This window comes from Corvus hawaiiensis, chromosome 9 (genome assembly GCF_020740725.1).
Source record: "Corvus hawaiiensis isolate bCorHaw1 chromosome 9, bCorHaw1.pri.cur, whole genome shotgun sequence".
Classification (NCBI taxonomy): domain Eukaryota; kingdom Metazoa; phylum Chordata; class Aves; order Passeriformes; family Corvidae; genus Corvus; species Corvus hawaiiensis.
In genome coordinates, this window is record NC_063221.1 from 24,668,172 (window position 1) to 24,690,717 (window position 22,546).

General features: G+C 48.3%; 1 protein-coding gene and 1 long non-coding RNA gene across 2 annotated transcripts; one reads left to right on the forward strand and one right to left on the reverse strand.

Moving 5' to 3' along the window:
- Positions 1 to 4,935: 4,935 nt before the first annotated feature.
- Positions 4,936 to 13,315, reverse strand: TMEM275 (transmembrane protein 275). Its single transcript, XM_048313393.1, has 2 exons — positions 12,879 to 13,315; positions 4,936 to 8,606 (listed from the first exon to the last, which is right to left on the reverse strand). The coding sequence occupies exon 2, from the start codon at positions 8,514 to 8,516 to the stop codon at positions 7,968 to 7,970; it is 549 nt and encodes a 182-aa protein (XP_048169350.1). The 5' UTR covers positions 8,517 to 8,606; positions 12,879 to 13,315; the 3' UTR covers positions 4,936 to 7,967.
- Positions 13,316 to 13,449: 134 nt separating this feature from the next.
- Positions 13,450 to 21,462, forward strand: LOC125330356. Its single transcript, XR_007205473.1, has 2 exons — positions 13,450 to 13,588; positions 17,819 to 21,462. It is a non-coding gene; the product is annotated as an uncharacterized LOC125330356 (long non-coding RNA).
- The last annotated feature ends 1,084 nt before the right edge of the window (positions 21,463 to 22,546 follow it).

Genomic DNA, 22,546 nt, shown 5'->3' on the forward strand with positions numbered 1-22,546 from the left:
ACATTAAACATCATCCAGATCCAACCCTGCTGTCCTGGGCAGGGATGCCACCCACTAGACCAGATTGCTCAAGGCCCCATCCAAATTTGCCTCGAGCACTTCCAGGGATGGGGCATCCTCAGCTTCTCTGAGCAACCTGTTCCAGTGCCTCACTGCCTTCTGAGTAAGGAATTTCTTCCTAATATATAAATCTCTCCTCTTTTAGTTTTAAAAGAGGTTTTAAAACCACCTCTACCCATCCTATCACTCTCTGCTTGTGTAAAAAGTCACTCTAAACAAATACCTTTGTTCCCAATCAGCAAACTTTGGTATCTTCGGTTTAAGTGTGGTCCTGCAGCTCCTTACCACCCTTACATGCCCCTCCACCAACCATGCCCTGCCAGAAGCCCACAGGCTCACTGTTAGCTTGCTAAATCCTCAGGGAGAGCACTCTCCTGGATTTTCCTCCCTGTTTCACAGGGACAGAAGGTTGCCCACAGCCTCGCCAATGGGTGGATGGTAACTGCCATGATCACAAAGCTTTTTGAACGTGGCAACAAACCTGATAGATTCAATAAGAGATTTTGGTTTAAAAGGAGTTTCTCCAACTGTTATTCCCAAAAGCAGAACTGTTTCGGTGAAATGGGCATTTCCTTTTCTTTTAACAGGAAAATTCAATTTCTTTTCCTTTTTTCTTAGCCAGTTCCTCCTCTTTGCCTTCATTGCCACAAATTCCCTAATCTCGTTATTCTTGGGTGTTGGAAAAGTGTAATCATCCGAGCCATGAAATTGAAGACAACAGCATCACTTCCAGGGAGGTGACTTAAGTCAGAGGAATTAATTCTCCCAGCAGACAGCTCTTATTTATAACAAACGTGATTTTCAGAACTGAAGATATGTATTTAATGAGGCTCTATGAAAATATATGTAGCCCAGAGCTGCTGGGAAATTCAGTGTTGTGCCAGACAAATGCATCAAGTCAGGAAAACAACATCCAACAGGATCGTTCAGCCAGTTCATCCCTCAGTTCCCTGCAGAGAAAACCCACCTCTGTTTCTCACCCTCAGAGACTGCTGCCCTGAACAAGGGAATCTACATGCATTTATTGAGTGTCTGAATCTGGCCCAGCCACAAGGTGCATTTTCAGGTTTAATCAGGAACAGAGATGCTGTTTCCTCCCTCTCCTTCAAAGAAAGCCAGCACGAGCAGGTGGATCGCCACACAACACAGGATCAAGGCACGGAAATCCTTGCCCCGGGATGTTACAGATGTTGAGAGTTGTGGTTTTATTCTTTCCCTGGGAAAAGCTGAGTTCCCCCTTTTCAGCTCTGTGTCTCATTTTCCTTTCTTGCACGTTGTCTTTCTCTTTACCCAGAGCAGGGACTTGCAACCACAGAGCAAAACAGCAGGGGCATGGAGGGGACTGCAGGTCATCTCTGTGCTGTCAGACCACATTCAGAGAAATTTCCAGAGATTTATGGCCATGAAAATCCATTTATCCAGCAAGAATACAGCAAAAGTTTTGGGGCAGGTTGGTGTTTCAGACAAAGGATAAAAAAGAAAAGCCATTTGAAAGCCTTGGGGAGCTTTCCATGCTCTGCTGCCTGGGTTTACCTCTCTGGAGCAAACAGCTCTGCCAGCTGCAGGTGTAGTTGCCAGATAAATGTTGTTTTTCTCCATGGCCCTGTGAAAGGTTCCCAGAAAGCAAACCTGGCTACTGATGTACACAAGCAGCCTTGGGGTGCAGGCAGCAGCGATGTGCCCACCCCTAAGTGAGCTGCAGGAGCCAGATCCCCTGGGTTTGCCAGCAGCACGTCCTTCCCACATGTAAAATCTGCCTCCAAATGGAGGGTGCAGAGACCTGGAGACAGCAAACGGGATAAAGCATCAGCTGCTTGCCATGGGAGAAGGAGGATCAGCTCTTAATGACAGCATCATGTTTGCCTGGCTCAGCTGGAGATAAAAAGATGAACCATAGATCATACTGATTTCTCATGCCGAGATAACATCAGAGAGGGATTTGTCTCCAAAAGAAGCATCTTTTCTGCCTATGTGCCAGCAGAAGAAATCATTTTTCTGTCTGGCTTTGTAACTTCATCAAATATCCATCTGGCATTAGTCCAGGGAACTGTGTATGAAGCTGTATTCACTGTCACAGCAGATGGATGTGAGAAACTCCAGCGAAGATTTCAGCAGGAGAGACCTACTGTGATAGTTTGGGGAGGGTACACACATCTTCAGAGGCATGGCTCATTAAAAGCACTGTTGCAGAGAAATTTGGCTTTTTGGATTTGATTGCAAACAGGGGGTCTGATAAGGAACTGTAGTCCCAAAGCTGCCTTGGAAGTTTGGTCCTGATGTGGAGAGAAAGTTCAGCAAGATCTTTTTTTAGGGGTGCCTGGAGGATTGAGTAATGGAGCAACTCTCAAGTGTTTGGATCGGAAATTTCATCTGGAACCTGGGAAGTTTATTTCCTGGCAAAAGCATCATGAGAACCAGTGTGTTCTCAGGACAGGCCAATTTCAAGAAATCAAGATTTCCAGATGACTTTGGGCTCCCTGGAAATACTCCTGGGGACTCTGTGAGCATGGATGCCTTGAAAAACCTCATCTGTCCTCCCAGGCCCGACACTGTCTGTGCTCTGAGAATCCAAAGCCATGTCAGCATGTGCAGGTGTGGCAGAGACAGGCTGAGAGCGATGATGAGTAGCAGGAGATCTGCTGATGGAAACAGCGACATCTCCTCTGCACAGGCTTTGTAAATGAGATGGAACAGAGCTGTGGGAAGGAGCCTGTGTGGAGAAATCGTTGCTGACCAGCCCTGATAGCCCAGCTGCCTTCTACAGCCTGGGGGTTCACTGGGTGAGCAGTGGTCCCCTCCTTGCTGGAGCCCCCTGGGTCAGCAGTAGGGGCAGCTGGGACAGCAGAAGCCTCTAGAGTGGCCACCACTGCATGGAGTCAGTCTCCAAGACCTTAAATTCATTTTAAAATTAAAGGAGTCAAGCTCCGACCTTCCTTAGGAAGTGTGTGAGAGCAAACTGTGTAAGACAACCCTGGGGAGATGCTGCACATCCCTGATGCATTCAGAGGGCTGTGCTGCTGGACAGGATGGACATCTGCTGTGGCTTCACATCGCTCTGGGGACATGTGGCAGGGTGTCACTCTGAGGCCACCCCAAACAAGGAGCTCCTTGGGCTCATCAGTCTGAAATCCAGGAGTTTTAAAGAAATGCTCAAACCACTCCTAGAGCACATGGTGGGGGTGCTGGCAGTGTCTGAGGGTCTCTCCCAAGGCTGCTGAAAGCTCAGCTGAGCTGACAGCATCTGACAGTTGGAGCAAACCAGCCTTTCAACCTTTAAATTGAGCACATTTGCCACGGGCTCAATGGAGACTAATGACATAAAAGCTCTTTTTAGTTTTTTTTTAACAGAGAGACTCTGCAAATGGAAATTTCACATTTTCATGGATATTTTTGCTTTTTCATGGATTTTTTTTCTCTTCCAGGACTTATCCAAGGAAAAATGCCCCATTTCTCACACAAGACAGACCTGGAAGGTTTGTACTTTGCTGTGGACTTGTGAGTTCTGCAAAAGAATGGCTGTTCAGGAGCATTCATGGAGCTCCTGAGCCAAAATCTGAGGAATAAGCCAGAGAGAAGTAAGGGCTCCTGGGCAAAGGTGAGCACTTCACAGGAGGGAAGGATGGAAGGAGTCAGCCAGCTCAGCCTAATGAAAGGAAAGCTCTAGGAGATCTTCAGCAAACCTAAAATGTTTCAGGGATAAAAATTTCCAGGAGGTAAAAAGGTATCTTGGTTAAAAGCCATTGTTGGTACAAGGATAAAAGGAAATAAACCAGCCACAGATAAATTTGGGCTAGAAATTAGAAAAAGCTAATTACATTTCATATAATGTTTCTGGTTTATTCTTCCAGATGGAAAGAGAAGCTCAGGTTAGTGTAGAGCAGCTGCTGTGGCAGGAATGCTACAGGCTGCAGGTCCAGGAGGATGGCAGTGGATGCTCAGCAAACCCTCCTCTGCGCTTTTCTCTCTGGTCCCTCTTTTAAAAAAGAAAAACCTTTCCAGGGACCTTTTCCTAATGGCCAAAAAAAATCCTTTCTGAAGGGAAAAGGTTTTCATTTTACACACATTGTCAGTGGAGCATTCTTAGCCAGCTCATTTCTCAGGTCTTTAACCAGCCAGGCTGCCTGGAATGGAGAGATTTCCTCTCATCTCAAATCACTTGGCTGCACATGGGAGAGAAGCCCTTTGACGAGGTGAATTTGCAAGGCTCTCAAATCCTCTTTATTCTCACTGTGCTATCCCTCCTTGACTCATCTCCAAGAGACCATGCTGGGCTAAGCCCAGAACGAGCACGGAAAGGTGACAGCACCGATCCTGGACACACGCACAGGCACACACAGATACAGCTCCCAGCCCTTCCCTGCCCCACAAACTAAATAGCATCTCTACCCAGGACTGGGGAGGATCAGCTGAAATAATCCAGTCCAGTCCTCCATCACCAGAGACACTGAATCAGAACAGCCCACAAGTCCTCACCCACCCCAACCCACAGCCCTGCTCCTCCTGTGTCCCTGAGAACCCAGAGGCCCACAGTTCACATCTGGCCTGTGCAGGTACCCAGCTGGGGGTTAAACACACACATGCAGACAAAAAAAGGGCAGAATTTGGTTATTCCTGTGTTAGTCAAAGCAACGATAGTGGGAGTCTGCTGTGGGAGTAGTGTTTAGGCAACCAGGACTTCAAGGAAAAGTGGCACTCAAGAGGCAACGTGAGTTCTTAGGGACACTTTTTCCTTGCAGCTCCTTGCACTGTCTGGGAAGTCAAGCAGGAGACTGAGGAGCACGAAGCAAAATGAACACAGGCAGGATTGGGGCACACGCAGTCTGGGGATAAGGGAGAAGGCAGTTGTTAGAGTGAAAAAGCAGGCAGGACAAATGCTTTCTGAGTGCAATTATTTTAATGTGTCTGTCTTTTCCAAATTCCACATTGCACACACAAGAATAGCAATTTTTTAAAAAAATACTCACACCAGAAATGCTGACATGGAGAACAAGGGACTCTCTCTATCTCCCACTACACAAGGAGGCACGAGATTCACAACATCAGTCACAGCTGCTCATGGGGGTGAACAGACAGACATGGAAATTACAAAAGACAGAAAAAGGCAAGAGCAGGAAGGCAGCAGACGTCCTCATGGCCACCTTGCTGGGCAGGCAGGCAGCTGGGGTCACAGCTTGGTGGGCAGGCCCACCACACCAGGGGATCAGCATCTCACTGGTCCTACCCCTCTGCCTGCCCAGGTACCAGCTCTGCTGGTTGTCATCTCTTGGTCAGCCACTGTGTTATCCATCTCTGGTAGCACTTCACAGGGCAGCTGTGGTAAGGAGGGATTTCAGGATGCTCTCCAGACTTGGCTTTCAAGGCTTCAGCGAACAAAGAAAGGAGTTGTATGGTTATAACTTGATTTTACTAATTTTTTGGCTCCAAGTGCTCCAAGAGAAGTCCTGCAGTAACCATATTCACATGGGAACTTGAGCTCACATCTACCCAAGCCCACACAAACATCCTTCTCCCAAACCCGCTTCTTCTCCTTCTCCTCCTAATCAGGATAGACCAGCCCTGCTAAAACCACAGATATAATTCCTTGGTGGAGAAGGAGCTGTCGAAGGCAGCAAACAGCTGGAGCACTCAGGGACTCACATTAAGACTGAGTGTTTGGTTAACCTTTCGTCAAGGAATTATTTCAAGTCAGGCTGACTACCTGTCATCCTACCTGGGCTCATGCAGGGACCATCAGCTGCCCAGTGGCTCCCCAGAGCAACCAGGACACCTCCTGCATGACCTGTACAGCACTGTGGCTTTTCTCTCCAGCTCCCTCATGACCACATGTGGTCCATGGCACAGCATCCATGTGGGTCTCACAGCCCGGCCTCACAGAGGTAGCTGGTGGCACAGGGGAGCCTTGGCCATGCCACAACCCCTCTCTCTCCCTCAGCATTTCCCCTTCAGCCCTCCCACCTCTCTCCACACACATTTCTGATGGCTAAAGCCTCTGGGCTGTGTCGTCCTCAGCCAAGCAAGCAGCTGATGCTGGGCTGAATACCTCCCTGTGGCTACAAGAGATGTAAAGTACTGTAAGAGGGAGATGACTGAAGGGAACGTGGCATGGAAAACACATCTCAGGAAACCTGAGTGGTGGTGAGGGCATGGACTTTTTGCTGACCCTTCTAACCTGGGAAATTTGGGGCATCAAAGGGAGGTAGTAGAATGCAGGATGAAAATAAGCCAAAGTGTGCAGCTCTCTGCTGCAGGATCACAAATGATGAGGATTGACAGACAGTCAAGGTGCAAATGGATTATTTCATGGAGAAGAAATCCATTCAGGGCTACTACATACAGGCACCACTTCCAGCTCAGGAAGTTCCTAAGCAATAGCACATTGGAAGCTGGGAAAGCACTTTGGGCAGGCAACATCCTGGTTTTCCCCTGTCTTTATGTTCTACTCCAGACCTCGCTCTCAGCCTTGTCAGAAACTGGATTCTGGGCTAGCTGGGCCATTGTAGTGGAGTCAGTGGAGTATGGTCCAGACGACTTCCTTGTCATTCAAAGTTCCAAAAACTTAGTTTCAAATACAGAGTTTCCATGAACAGAGGACCTGTGCAGCCATTCCTACTTGATAGCCACTCTCCTGCTGCTGCCTCCTCACACACAGGTCCTGTCTAGCAGTGCTGTCCTTCCCCACACTGGTCCCACATCCCACACGTGAACAGGAGTCAGAGGCAAAGCCCATCAGTACAGCACTGTGTTCCCAGCCAGAGTAACCCAGAGAAGAACACAAATCCTTTGCAGCACTATTCCATCAGATTAGGGTCTTTCTGGGGCGGAGGGGATGTCTTTGCTTGGAACAGCTTTTGATAAATTCTCTTCTGTAAACTCATCCCACTGCTTTGCAAGCCCATGAGCACACTGAGCAGCCCATTTCCTGCAGCAAGGATCCACTCCTGGGTGATGGATCTCACAGTCCCTTCAGGCAAGGAGGTACAGTCACCACCTTCCAGCACAGCTATTCTGAAGCCCATACAGTTATCTATGCCCTGCCCCGATGTGTGTCCCACGCCAACCTTCCACAAAAACATGGGAAGGAAGTTGCCTGGTACTCAATACATAATCATGGCCCAAAAATTTAATTTGCTGGCTCCTCTTAGTCTCTGGTTACCCCAGGAGCTTATCCCCAAGGGTTCAGCCTGACTGATCTTCCAAGAAATATACTGTGAGGAGTAGCACAGCTGCAGCTCAAACTCATTACCACGAGAGGAAAATACCAGTGCTAATTGTGATCCTTGTGGTTCCTTCTCTTAGAATGGGCAGTAAAATCACCCAAATGAGGGCAGGATGAGACAAGAATTTTCAACAGAGGGGAGATGGTTTCATACTGCCTTTTCAGTAGCAAACACATTGCTTTGTCCCTACTGCCAAAAGGTCTGGCACTAAAAATGGTGAAATCTTCTTGTGACTGAGTGGCAGCAAGCTGTAATTTACTGCATTCCTGCTTCTTTTATGTCCAAGAATTGCTTCACTTCTGAGAAGAAAAAGCTGTCATTTGTCAGTCCCATGTAGCCTCTCCTTCCAACTGTCACATTTCCACATTGTGTCAGACAAATTAATTCATTCCCCTCTTTCTATCTGCTCCCCAGAAATGGCAGCGTATTTCCAGGAACTGAGAGTCATCTTTTCACAGCAGCATCATTATCAGTTTTCCTTTTAAAACTGTATAATGAGCATTTTTCAGCAAAAACCTGGATTTTATTTTTTTTTCTGCTGTTGCATCCATCTCCCTTAAAGTAGCTCAGAGAGACCCGACTGTCTGCTGGCTTTTCACAAGCACCTTCCCCACACCTCTGACTGATGGTACCTTTCCAGCTCACCCATTGCAAGGTTTGGCTGGCTGCTGACAAAAGCTTTGCCCAGGTTTAGGATGTGGCCAGGTCCCTGGGCAGGTTGAGCTGTATGGCCTCTCCTCCTGTGGTGTATTTGGCCACTGGCCCATTGCCTTCCATGGTGAAGAGTTTGCAGGTCTTGGTGTTCTCATGAACCGGTGTGGACTTTTTGGAGGAGATGGGGGAATTGGTGGGGCTCAGCTGGACAGCAGTGGTGTCCTGCACCGTGTGCTCGCTGGTTTCAATTTCAAAGGCTGTGTTGCCAGGTTTGATGAGGCCAATGTTAGAACCTGGCTTGGATTTCCGGGCCCCATGGGCTGGGGGCCTCCGGCTGCAGATGCAGCAGGCACCGAAGAACGTGAAGGCCACCACCAACAAGATGGGTCCGATGATGATGGGAGGGTTGTTCACAGGGAGGAAGGTCCCAAAGGCAAATGCTCCCACTAAAGTGATGTTGATCCCTGCTAGCATGATGCAGAGTCCACAGGCGCAGCAGAGAGCAGGGGAGGGGAGGCCCTGGGGTCGGGTCTTTTTCTGGGTGGGTTTTTGGGACAAAGAGCCACTGCTCTTTTCACTGAACATGCTGGGAAGGGTCTTGGAGGTCACTTCAGTCCTCACAGGGTGAATGCTGTGTTGAGAAGGTCAGTTCCAGTCTCCTGTTACCTTGAGATCCTGGAGAAGAATGAAGAATCGGTTGTTAGAGCACTGAACCAAAGCACCTTTTCCCCACCATTCCTGGTGACCAGCATCTTCTCCAGGTTTGCTGGTGCCAGCAACTAAGCACCAATCCAAGCCTGCTTTCAAGGCTGAGCTCTCCTTGACTGTAGTGGTCACATGTGGTCACCCTCAGGCTGGAGCATGGAGCCCAGTGTGCTCCATGTCCTTTGCTATCCATGTGGATGATGCCCAAATGAATCCAAGCATGCGATGGCCAGAGCCTGTGCTGCAGCTGGTCTCACAGTGTTTGTCACCACCCACACAACACCTGCCCAAAATGACAACAGAATCCAGCACAGCCCTGAACATCCCTCACTGCAATATGAGGTCGATATATTTTTGAATGGGTAATGGTCCACAATTGTGGCAGAAAGGGGGACTCTTTGTTCCATGTCTCAGTTGTCCAGCAATTGAAACGAGTCATCCAGGTTGCCTTTCCAACCAGTGGAGAATAAAAGGTCACAGAAGATGACCCAGAACATCCCCAAAAGATGTCCATACTAGAGGGCTGAGCTGACTAGAGAGGCAGTCTTGGAGATGACTCGAGCAGATAACATGTGGATGTTCGGTGACACAAATGCCATCAACAGATGCAGAATGACACCCTGTCAGTCACACAAGTCTCTAATAAAATGGAGCAAATGTGAGTGTTTTGTCAGCTAGACCACGTTTTCTACCATGCATCTCACCATCTTCAGTGTGATCACAGGAGACCCCACAGAAAGGGGACTGGGAACCTTGTTTGCCTCAGCAACCACAAACCCAAACTTCTACAAGGTTCAAACCTCTACAAGCAGTATCACCTCCAGGATGGAGGCCCATGGAAACTGAGGTGCTGAAGTTGAAAAAGAGCCTGTGTGGGGATCTGTCTAGGACCCAAGGCAGTAACACTTAGCCCTGACTGACAGTAGCAGCTTCTCCATGAAGGAGATTATTGGATGTGATGGGAGCTGGCTTTGTGTTTGCCGTACTTGCTGGGAAGTCAAATTGCCAGCAGCCAATTTGTCAGCAGTTTGCTGGTGATGTCTTTGATTTTACAGGCAGGAGAGCATTTCTCTTCCCAGCCTGATTGCAAACAACAGCAGTCTGCTCTTCCTTGCTCCCCGCCTAGCTCCCTAGCTTCTTCTCTCCTCTCCTGTCAAATCCCTTTCAAAAGTGTTGTCAGTGAAAAACTGATACCGCTCAGTTTCTATGGCAAGAGCCAAGAATCTCTGTTGTGCTATCAACACTCTGTAGCTACTAAATTAAAAAAAATCTCCACAAACCAACAAATAATAAGCCATCACCCATCACACTGAAACATGCCAGTGCGATCAGCCGGGCATTTTCAACTTTTTTCCCAGGTTATAAAATTTTCTGGCACCTCCAGCTGAGGCAAAGCTCTCTGCTGCTCTATCGGGTGTCATATCTCATTTCCTTGGCTTGGGCTTTTATTTAGACCTGAATGCATGCAGCAGTCAACTTTCAATGGAGTTCCTATTCAGTGAGACATCAGCTGGAGCTGACAGGGACAGGTGCTTCAAAAGGATTAAATGCTTCCTCGTCTGGGGATGCCTGACTGGGGAGGGGTCTCTCAGCAGGCAAAGATTTTTCAGGATACTGAGAGTGTGTGAGAGAGAAAGGGCATTTTCTCCATTAGCCAGGCTAACACATGTGCATGTTTCCCTAGCAGTGTCCTTTTGTTCTGCCTGGGAACCCTGGCATGCTAGTGTGAGCTGGAGCCCTGATTCTGTCTCCTTCACCAGCCCTGGACCAGCAGCAAGATAGCTTCTGGTTAAAGATACAGATGCACAAACTGCAGACCAGATCCTGCAGATGCCAGTCTGAACCTCTGGCACACAGAGGCTGCAGACACCCCAGTGTGGCTCTTTCCCTTGGTTTGCCCCACATTCTCCCACTGCAAAGTGCTCACAGGGCACTGTGTGGCTTCTTGTGGTTAAAAAACATCACAGATTCACTCCATCAGCTTTGTTCCTCCTGGCTTCTCAGCACTCACCTGCTTCCAGTCTGAACGAATTCTCCCTCCTGGAAGAGCCAGGCAGCTGGGCTCCAGCAGGACACAAAACAAGCCAGCTGCTTCTGCTCTTGGGCAAGGCATCACCAGAGGTCAAGCTGCTACTGAGACTTTCAAGAGCAACTTCAACCTGTTGCCCATCCCATCTGTCAGGGGGCACCTGTAGCCACTCCAAAGAGACCCTGCTCGTTTCTGGCTGCTTTCAAGGCTGCAGCAATAGCACCCAGAATGGTCCCTTGTAGCTCATTTTCTCTGCCTGGTAATTTTTGTTCATCATTACAGATCCCTGAGCACAGGGGCTGAAGCTTGGGCAAAATCCTCACTGGACCTCCCCAGGCTGTGAGGGGAGGAGTAGGACAAGAGGGCTTGTTCAGGCACCATTGGCAATGATAAATCAGGGCGGCTCATCCAAGGACAGCTCACCCCAGCAGGTAAAAGAGAACCACAGCTCCACTCTAGAAGGATAAGTGACACAGGAGAATAATCCAGCTGGGCTCACACTGGGTACAATCACCATCAGCTTCCCAGGCATTCCTGGTGCCTTCCCAGAAGGAGGGAAACCAGATCTACAGTAGAGAAATAGGGATGTGGCACATAAAGGCTGAGACCTCTCACACTGCAGCTTGACTGGAGGAGGCATTGGCTACTCCTTGGGCCCCCCTAAGACACCTGACAGGTTGTGCCCAGGCTCAGGAAACAGCCCCTGCCTTCTCCTGGCAAGTGTCAAGGGAAGAAAGGAGTCAGGGCTGAAATCTCATCTAAACTGTGTGAGCAATTCTGGGGCTTGTCACACCCTCTCTATAGCTGCACCATAAGTGTTCTGGCCATGCTATGTCCACGGCAAAACTTCTTTCCCCTCCTCTTTGCTCGGAGCACCTACATGGGGTAATGGACCCTCCCCAGCAGAAAGCAATGGACTCACTGGAGATTCCTGCCTGGAACCTCTCCCATCAGCTTGGGGGCAGAAGATCTTGGAAGTCAAGCATGATTGCAGGGCTAGGACATGATCTGCACACACACCAGAAGGTGACCAACAGCATGCAGAAGACAGTGTGTTTGGACCAGGAACATTTAGAAAGTAGATCACTGGTTGCTTTTGTCTTGGTCTCCATATAAAACATCAGGGATTACACACAAGGGATTCCTGTTAGAAAACCAGATGACATAGGGATGAGAAAGCCAACAGAGCAGTGGAGGATAAAGGAAAAAACAAACCAAAGCCACAGAATGCCTTACACTATCCTCTACCTAATAAGGCCCCACAACAACATAAAGTCCGTGTTTATTCTGATTGCCATGTACAACAGAAGCATCTTTGCTCTTCTGCCATCTCCTAAAGCACAGGCTGATGCTTCTCCGTCCCCTTCTCAGCCACAAGAATAGGCTGATGTGGGTTCAGCTCCCACTGCTGACCTCCCTGAGGATATCTGGCAGCTTTTACCTTCCACTACAGCAAAATCAATGGCTTAAAAAATGACCAACTTTTCAGACAAATTAGTCTATGTAAAATGAGTTACTTCTGTTCCATCAGGAGTGGAAAAAGTTCTCTTTGGGCTCTTTGTCTGAAACAGATTCTTTTCTTATCAGTTAGAGTGTAGATTTCTTCTGCAAACAGTATTTCAGCTTGAAATGCACTACTGTGAGCACTGCTGTGCAAAAAGAAAAGCTGCACACTCAAGCTGGTGTGATGGAAATCCAGAGGCTCTAATGATTCCTTCCAGGGGAATATCCACCCCTTCCTATCCTCTCAGGGGGACAAAGAGAGACTTTCATCCATATCTGTGAGAGTTCCTAGAGCTTGAAGGGCATACTGACATATTCAGCCAGCATTTTAGGAGCATCATTTAAAGCCATAGCAGCAGCAGCACGTACAGCTAAGCATGCTCCCCTCTTAGTTGTAGTGGAGAGAAATTGAGCTGTCATCCTTCCACACCATCTCACTGCAGCAGCACAACCAAAATATTTGACAGACCCCAGATGAGTCTCCTTTCCAGGAGTGTGATGGCACAGAACAATAATGACAGTGATCAGCAAACAGAAATTGCAGTCAGACAGCTACAACCACCCCACACACAGGCAGCCTCACAAACGCACAGGCACACAACGTTTAGCTACCAGGAGAAGAACAAGACTTTTTTTCCTGGGTAGAGTGCTGGGAAACTCTCTGGCAGGGCCAGAGAGAGCCTCGGTGTCTGGAAGGGGAGGACACTTACCTGGGCTGGAGCGTGGAGACAGGGAAGGCGATGGAGGGAGCGGGTGCCCCGGGTCTCCCCTTCACTCTTCAGTCGGGGATGACAAAGCCATGGCTAGTCCCAGCAGAACCGGGGCTGGAAGCCCAGCTGTGCGCTGGGGGGAGAAGGATCTCACATCTCTCCTCCCCTCTCGTTACCGAGCTCAGGAAACTTTGCTGGGGTGTCAGGCGGGCAGTCCCGGGGAGAGCTCAGCGGGCTCTGTGCGAGCTCGGCCGCTTTCCCCCGACTTTCTTCCTTCCCCTCGGAGGACGATGTTGTTCTCCTTAGGCAGATGGGTGCTCAGCCGCAACATCCCTGCCCAGCAGCATCTTCTCCTTCCTCCTCCTCCCCGAGCCCGCGGTGCCCAGGAGGCTCAGCCCACCGCCCACCGCTGTCCGGCACCGCTCACCCTCTCCCCGCTGCTTTTCCTTCTTCCTTTTCTACTTCAAGGCTACAGCTCCCGCCCCCTTCAGCTGACAGAGGTGCCCGGAGCAGAACAGCCCCTTTTTCCCCCAGGGAGTGGAAAAAGCCGGGAGCGCATCTCCGCCGAGGGTCAGCCCCAGCCGCGCTCCGGCGGCCCCGGGGCGGAGAACGGAACGCGGCGGCCGCGGGGAGAGAGGGAGACACGGCCAAATGCCAGGCAATAGGATGCAGGCTCGCCGATGCTGCTGCGAGGCACGGATCTCTCAAAGGTTTGAAACGCACGTAACGAATTAAAAAAAAAAAAAAAAAAAAAAAAAAAAATATATATATATATATATATATATATACTACCGGTGTGTGGTGCCTTTGGATGATGGGGGGATGCCGGAGGGATGCGTGCAGAGAGTCTTTGCTGTGAGAGCTACTGAGACAGGACCTCCAGAGCTGCAACGTCCAGGGTGTGGGGAGGTGCTGGAAAAAACAAAAAAAACCCGTCCCCAGATGTACAACTAATATTTCAAACCAGCAATCAGATCTATGGTACACTTAGAGGTGCTTGGTCTAAAACCACGCCTCGTGCTAGACCCTGTTGCAAGCACAACCAAATCTTAACTCCCATATTAAGAGGCCAATCTCTCTGTTTGCAGAGTTGGTGACCACAGGGAACACGGCAAACTGCGAGCTGTGCACTGGATGAAGTATAGATAATTCTTCCAGAGCTTGAGAGGTGCTGACACTCAAATGTCCTCGTCTGCTCTCCATGCCCACACTGCTGTAACCAGCCTGGCTGCTGCCACTGACAGCTGAGCAGAGGCTCTTCTCCAATTTATTGCCGAAGAATCCCATATGAACCAGGCTGGAGCTGATTGAACATTAATCATGCTCCCCTCTCTTTCAGATTGTTGCTTTCATGATAGAGAGAGAGAGAGAGGAGAAAGGTAACAGAGGCGGTGAAAAACAAAGGTCAAGGAGAGAAATCACTGAGGAGGAATGAACACTCCTCTCTATTCTCCAGGCACCACTTCAGCCTGAGGATTCTTAATACAGCAGCATCCTCTACTGCGCCATATCGCATTTCGCCTCTGAGGTCATCCTAGAAATTCAGGCAAAACCAAACTTTGCAGAAAGGGGTTCAGTCTCTGTTGAGGAAGACAACTCTGTTTTCTCCTTAGCTTCAGCAATGCCAACAGCACACTGCATGGCTTGAGCAAGAGGGCAGGAGGGTATCAGAACAGCAGCACTGATCAGATGTGTTGACTGCCTGGGCTTCTAGAAAGAAATAACTGAAATCTCATTTCAGACCTTTCCAAAGATGCAGCGTCTCCTCTAGGGATTCCCTGGACCTGTAACATGAAGTTCAAAATGGCTCGGTGTACTCAACCCTACCAGAAAAGTGATGAGAGAGTGCACAATGGAAGATTTGGTAGAGGAAATCTCCCCCTGGCACCTCTGAGAGAGACAGTTCCACATGTGGCAGAATTGGTGTTTCGTGTTTGCTGATTGTTGCTGGGTAGAAAACCAGAGTGGCTGAACTCATTCTTGGTGTACCTCCCCAGAGTCCAGCGGGAACAGTCCAATAAGGCATGTTTATGTAGGAACAGTGGCTGTCAGAGAGGGAGAGACTGTCAGGGTCATTGATTCGAGCCCATTGCTCTCACATTGTGTAATAGCATCCAAGGGGGCCAATTAATACTGAATGACCTGTCAGTTGTTCCCTAATTGCACAAAAAAAGATGAAGAAGGCTGCTCCTGCTTCCCTTTGGCTGTTACATGACTCTCCATTACACTTTCTCCTTAATGGTCCATAAACCCCAAAAAAAGGCTTTACTGAAACGTTACATATTTCGGGCTCCACTGAAGCAGTAATTCTGTGTTTCGCATATGTGGCCCTGACAACTGGCAGACTGCATTCATGTGATTAAAACAACTGCTAATTCAAGAACTAAAATTAAAGGCTAGATTTCCCACTGGTATAAATCAGAGCAGATTCATTTCCTTGCAGAGCTTTGATAGCTCATGAGCATTCATGATTTGCCAAGGGGGTTCTGCCAGACTGATGGTTTCTAGCTTCAAACTTGCCAGGAACTGGGAAGCCCTGCCTTCTTTAGAGGAAAGATCCCAACCCTTTGCTGACTACAAATAATATTCCTCTGGGAGAAACTGTTTGTTCCCAGCTTCTGCTGAATCCAGAAATTAGCTGAAGTCAGAAATTTCTGAATGTGAGGCAACATTGCCTGCTTGTCTTTTCCCACTGTCAGTTCCTGACTCTGATTTCAGCCCCAAGAAATTTATCTCAGGCGCTCTTGCACCCACCAAGGCTGGGTCTCAGTGCCACCTCCTCCTGCCCTGAAGCAGGTCAGCATGGTGACTGCCACAATATGAAGCCCTTAGATATCACACTGGCTATGTGAGGTTTTTCTCCATGCAAGAAGGACTAAAAAAGGGTGGGAAGAGTGAGAATGTTCTGTAGAAGTTTCAAAGGATTTTGGTTGGGACTAATACTTGAGGGAAAGCACATAAGCAGCATTCATGAGAGCAGCAGCAGGCCAGCAGCCTCAATCCCTCAGCACAACAGGACCACACTGCACAGCCCATGCTGCTGCCTGCTGGACCATGCCCATCAGAGACACAGAGTGTCGGGGAGTTTGTGGCCTTTAATAAGATCATTAGACAAAGGTCACGGCAGAAACGTCCCCCTGCAGATTTCCCTGAGGTCTCCAGATCTGGCACCTCTCTGTGAGTTTACAGTTTAATTGCTTCTTATGGGAAGGAAATGCCAGGTTGAACCTGCTGTTTCTCCAAACCAACTTCTAAATGCCACCATGTCTGTGTGAAAGTTTGCACTACGGCAGGATCCTCACCGGCTCATGGTTCTGTGTTCTGTGCTGTCTCTGGAAATTCAGAAGAGGCAAATGCCAATTTCTGCAATGTTTATGTGTCTATAATATCAAAAAGGAGGCAAAAAAAATTAGTATTTGTCATTCCTAGAGGCAGCTGTGAAATTACTATGCAGAAGATTTAAACCCATGAAGGACACACCTCCCTGTACATTGTGTAATTAAAATCACAAGACTCTTCTGTGACAACACCAGTATTAATGTGCTCGGGCCCAAAACGCAGACACAGCTGGACCCATCAAACACAAGACCAGCTGCAGCTCCAGGCACACAATGTTAGCACTGGGAATGACCTGAGGAAGAGAGCCTGCTCTAGGTTTGCCACCGTCCTCCTAATCTGTGATACTGACAGCTGTTCGGGCAGAATAATAGGTAAGGTAGATTTTTTAACACAGTCCCATATGGCTTTTCTCATTTCAGGGATGAAACTTTTGTCTTTTGTGAATATGGACCCAAACTGGCTTTTCTGATCAGAGAGACCTGGCAGCCACACTTCATGCCCAGTCTCCCTCAGGACAAGCGCAACCCCCAGTGTACTCGGTGCATCTCAGCAGGGATGATTCCTACTTTTTTCCTCCTGGGAGCTCTCTCACCATGAGCAGCACTGTCTTTGTGACCTAAAGCATCAGGGCCAGCTGTCCCTGATTCCATCAACTTATGCTCCCATGCCCAGAGCTTCTCATGCTGTACATCAAACCCTTCAGAGCAGGGTTCAAGTAACAGTGCTGGAAGACAGCCTAAGAAAGGTGTAAAGAGTTGTCTTCATGCCACACTGCTTGGGATTTGGGCCCTGGACAGGTGGGGATCTCAGCTGGTACCACCAGCCTGACATCCAGCATCACTAAAGCTTTGCCTCTAGCCTCTGATCTGCAGGTCTACCGGAACACTTCTGTGGTTTGTTATGGGTTTTTAAATAATCTGGAGATAACTTTTTCCCCATCACACAAAAAACCAACCAACCAACCAAACAAACTAAACAGGCTTCTGGAATTTCAAACAAGTTTCTCCTTCCTATGACATCTTCTCACAACACTGAAAGGTTAGTGGACAGGAAACATCTGTGCAAGTGGCTGTCCTGTTACACAAACAGCTCAGTAATTTTTTATAAAGCTTTCTCAAACAGGAGGAAATCAGTGGGTCAGTTATCAGCGAGGGGCAAATATTTTTAATTACTTTGCAGGGGGGATTATGTCTACTCTGTGTAATTTTCAAAGGTTCCCACTGACAGTCTAATTAGCAAGCAGCATCATTGGAAGAGAAGGCCTGGAACTTTGTGGTTTTATTCACCCAGGAGGCAAACACCCACTTCATCCTCCTCTGTCACATCGTGGTTCTCTCTGCCAGCCAGATCACACCAAAGTGCAGTTGATCTGGAAGAGACAAAACCACGCAGTGAGCCCAAGCTCCACTTCATCATTTCAAATGCCGTTCATCACACACTTCAGTGTTACATCTTCCCTAAAAGAAGTGCTGGTAGAGATTTTAGTTGAAGGACTGTTTGCTCCTCATAAACTGAAATCAGAATGTGCTTCATATGTTAGAGATGATACATTGGATGTTACATGTTATAATAGTTTTCCTTATTTTTCCCTTCTACTGCAGGAAGAATACACCAACACATCTGATCTGCTTTTGGTTGTGACCACAAGAACCACTGATGTACATGGGAACAGAGTCAGGCCCCAAACTGGAGGCACCATGTGAAGAAGGAACTGTCCTGCCAAGAGGATTTATGCTCTGTTATTGAGAATATGCCTTAGGTGAATTTGAGGACATTCCTGAGGATGGGACTCCGGTGGCATCACAAACCAGCAGTGGAATTTTGATAATGAAGGAAAACAAAGATGATGGAACCTGAGAGGAAACAATAACCATTCTTGGGGCTGAGCCCCACACACAGGGAGAGGCCAGCCAGCTGTGCCACCCTCTGACTGCAGATGGTGGACCACATGAGTTCAGTCTTGGGAACCAAATCCACCCAGGGATCCATTGTCCCGCCCACAGTGTTTTCCTGTCCATCCAGGCACTCCAGTACCCCTTTGAGCAAGGTACTGCTGCCCTGTTGAGCCATGGACAACATCAGAGCCTGACTGCAAACATGCTCTCAGGTGCCTCAGGTGCAAATATGTTCATTTCTCTCATCCCCATGGGGAAAAGCAGCCACATGGTGATTTAGACCAACAGAATCTATTTCCCAGGGGAAGCAGGCAAAGATACTATGGGTAAAATGAGGGATTACAGCTTTCCACATTCAACCTGTCCCTGGACGTGGAGACCAAACCCCCTTTGGAACAGATCTGATGCTGTTTTGTGAGCCAACAGAAAGAAATTTAATTTGTGCCTGTTACATCCACCTGATGGTCAACTTGTAGCATGCCAGACCACAAGAGATACTAATTACCAGCACCACAAATCATGTTACTGTCGCCAGTTTGGATTCCTGGAAAATCTAGCTTTGAGGGATGTCAGATTCAATATCATGAACAGATGGTGTTTCTGTCTGAAGAGGAGACATGCCCTTGATCAGTCTGTCAGTGCTTAGGGTGCTGATGCTTTTGGTTCTCATCCAACCATCTTCACCCAGGGGCTGAGGCTTTACAAGGCAGCACACAGTCTACAAGGATGATTAGGACCTGGAAATACAGGCAGAAAAGCAATGTCAGGGTGATAGAGTCCATGTCCCTTCAAAATATCTAACAGCTTGGACACAGGTGTGATCTGTTAGAAGTTTTTGTGGCTTGCAAAAACTTTCAGGTCTCCCATGGCTTGATCTACAGTATAACAGAATACTTCTTAAGGTGAGTCCTTAGCTCTTCAGAGCAGCAAAATAAGCAAGGATTAAGTGAGAGTTAAAGATCAGAATTGGAAGGTCGCTTATGTGAAGGTCCGAAAAGCTTTTCGATGAGTATCTTATCTCCTCAACTGCAGAGAGCATAAAGAACTGTTTGGATTCTTCTGTGGCTTATCCAGATCCCACAGATCTTCATGGAAGTGGTTGCAGTGACTTCAGCAGGCTGTGAACAAGGTCTGCAGGACGCTGCCCTGTGAATATTTACCCTCTGGTGGAGAGCAGCTGTCTGCCACCTCAGTGTGGGATATCGAGTTACACCATGACCGAGCACAGGTCATTAATCACATCCTTCAGTGAAGTGGTTATAAGGTCATCACATCAAACCCTGCCTGGCACCTTTGTGCCTGCACAAGTTTTATTTTACACAGAGCCTGGGGAAGCATCTGTTTAAAACACTTGACTCCGACTCATTAGCTCTGCCACAAAGCCTCTCTCCTAATACACTTAATCTTTCTGCCTCTCCATTCCTACATCGCCCTCCCAGCATCATCAGCGGACACAGTGAGCAGCTTCTCCTCTCCCTCCAAGTACCTGCTGGCAGGAGGGATTCAGCCCTCAGACACCACAGACCAGAAGTCCTGTGTTTGCCTGTAGTGGACACAGAGAGTCACAGCCCCCTCAAGTCCCCATAACCACCCACTGGTCTGTAGAGAGCAACTGCTTCCCACAGGTTTGAGGTCTGCTGCATGTGGTAGACGTGCCACTAATGGATCCTGCAAGAGCAGGATCCAGAGCAGTAAAAGAAATCCCAGGATAATTATGTGCTATGAAAACTATGGCAGCTCATACACGATTAACTCAGCAGGCTTTGGAATTGGATCCTCAGCAGAAAGCAGCACTGTGATCCTATAACTCTTGCAGAGGTTTATCTACAGTAGCTGAAGAGAGAGGTGAGGTACCCCAAGTCAGACAAGTTCCAGCTCCTGCAAAGAGCAGTCACCTTTTCTTTTAAGCAGCAGGCACACAGCAGAGGCTCCTGTTTCACCACACCTTTACAGAGTGATGGGATCCATAAAGCAGTGAGCTAGCAAATGTACCTCTCTCCTGTGACACCATTCCAAGGACATGCCAGGCGGTGTTGTGCCTGTGGGTTTGGAGCAAGAGGGATCTGGATGAGTACCACCAACCTGTAACTCTGCCAGCAGATATGGGGAAGTGCTGCTCGCCTGCTACAGCTGAGTGAATAACTGATGGGGCAGGACAGGAGCCAGACAGAGACACCTTTCTGGAGACACTGTTTAGTGCTTTTTAATTTTGTAAGTTGCTGAAATTGCACTATTTCCCTCTCCCATCCCACATGCAGACAGTGCAGGCAGGGAAGAGCTGCCTTGAGCATCAGTGAGACCCTGCTAACTCCTCACCCAGCAGACTGATTCAGACCAGAATTAAATAAAGGACGCTTGGCTATCATCACTACCACGATAATGTGAATTTCTGATTAAATCTGACATACTCTTTAGCAAGATGTGTGGAGCTGAGAAACCATAAAGTGCTGCTGAAAGCAGATGTTGATTTACCAGGAGCACTTTTCCAGCAGCACAGATGTGGTCACAGCCACACATCCCTTCCCTCATCACCTTTCAGTCTGCTTTTTGTAACACTGACATTTCAGCCCTTCCACAGAGCTCAGGGACCCAATGTGTGTTTATGTGCCAGGTGCTGCATATACACACAGATGTAAGGGATTTCTGTCTCAAAGAGCACAGGGGAATGGTGATACACACATCTGGCACAGGAGGAAACTGAGGTGCGGAGGCTTCCCAGAGTTTGTGCAGCATCCAGAGACACAGCACAACTGCAAAGATACTGTGAACATCCCACCCCATCCCACTGCCCAGGGGACTGGCAGCCACCAGCTGAGCACTCTCTAAGGTCTGCAGAAGATAAAGGGTTTCACACTTTTTCACACTAAATCATGTGGAAAAAGAGAGTAAGGAAACTTAACCTGTCTGTGTGAGGAGTCGCTGTTTATCTTTTTTTTGGACAGTAGAAGTGGTGCCTAGAATTATTCACCACCATTTTAATCAAACTGGAAAAAAAGTAGTCCATGCATCCAACATCTTGAAGACCAAACTGTGCAATAAGAAAACCAGCAGCTCAGGCTGAGAGTAAGAAACTGGATCTGGGAGAGAAAGCCTGGCTGGCACTGGCTTGGCTGAGGGACGTGGTTAGTGCTAAAGCAAGCTGCTGGGGAAAGATTTGCAGGACCTAATGAAGCCAGAGTGGGATTGCAACTATTTCTCACACCCAGCAAGTGAGAGATTGCCCTAAAAATACTGCAATATGTTTGGACACCGGATGAACTCGCCAGCTGTTTTCTGAAAAGCCTGAGATGCTGCAAACATGATTAAAGGAAGAGAAAGAAAAATTAATAAACCCAACTGATTGAAAGACACTGGAAGACTGTTTCTGTGATAATGTAAAAGGAGTAAAATAGTCTCCTCTGAACACAAGATCCCCCCTCATCTTTCATATGTGCTCTTTAATTGATCATTAATTGCTCTGAAAGAGGAAAGGGGGTATGAAAGCATTCCCCTGGCTTGCTGGTAAGATGAGGACTGAACATTCCCTGCCTCCTCAGAGAGAGGAATGGGGATCTGAGCTTCTGCTGAGTGCTCCTTTGCAGTTCTGACCTGCAGCCCCTGCCCAGCCAGCACAGAGTGTTTCTCCACCAAAGAAACCCCCTTCTTAATGACTGCTGTTGCTTTCCATGCAGACTTGCTTCCCTCATCCCTTCTCGGGGTCTGACTCTGCACACTCCCATCCCTTTCCAGTTAGGGACTGACCTGTGCTGGCAGCACCATGCATCAATTTTACTGTGCATGGCACAGGCTGGGAGCACACACAGAGGCAGCTCTGGAGACTCAGCTAACAAGGGGCACCTCATTAGGTACCTCGGGGAGAGCTTTCAGCTGATGTGTGTTTTTCTTTGCATCCAAGACAAAGGCCTGGAGCATTCTCAGGGAGTGCTGAAAGGAGCCTGCTCATGGCTGCTACCTCATTAAGTGCAGCAGCTCAGTGACTTGACACATCTTTACAAAATTCTGTAAATAATTAAGCATTTCCCTTATTGCTTCTTTCTGCTCCCTTAGCAAGGTTTCTAGCCTAGCCATCACCTTGCCATCATCTTTCCTCCAATAAAATTATTGGGGGGGACTTCTTGTGTGTGCCCCCAGCCTTCCTCCTCTGCTTCCCCAGCTCCCAGGCTGCCCACAAGAGAAGTCAGCACTGCTTTGGCAGGGAAGAAGCTCATCAGACAGTCCCCAGCATCTTCTCCAAGGCCTCCATCCTCCTGACAAGCTTCCCCTTACCAAGGGGTCAACATCTTCTCTCTCTCCACGCTTTTACCACCAGCTCAACCATGAGGAAATTCAGGGCATCCCCAGGCACAGAAGGATCACAGGCTTGCCTGGGTGTTTGTCACAATTAACCCCATTTTATAGAATTGGAGGCAAATGCTCTCCCTATCCCTAACTCAG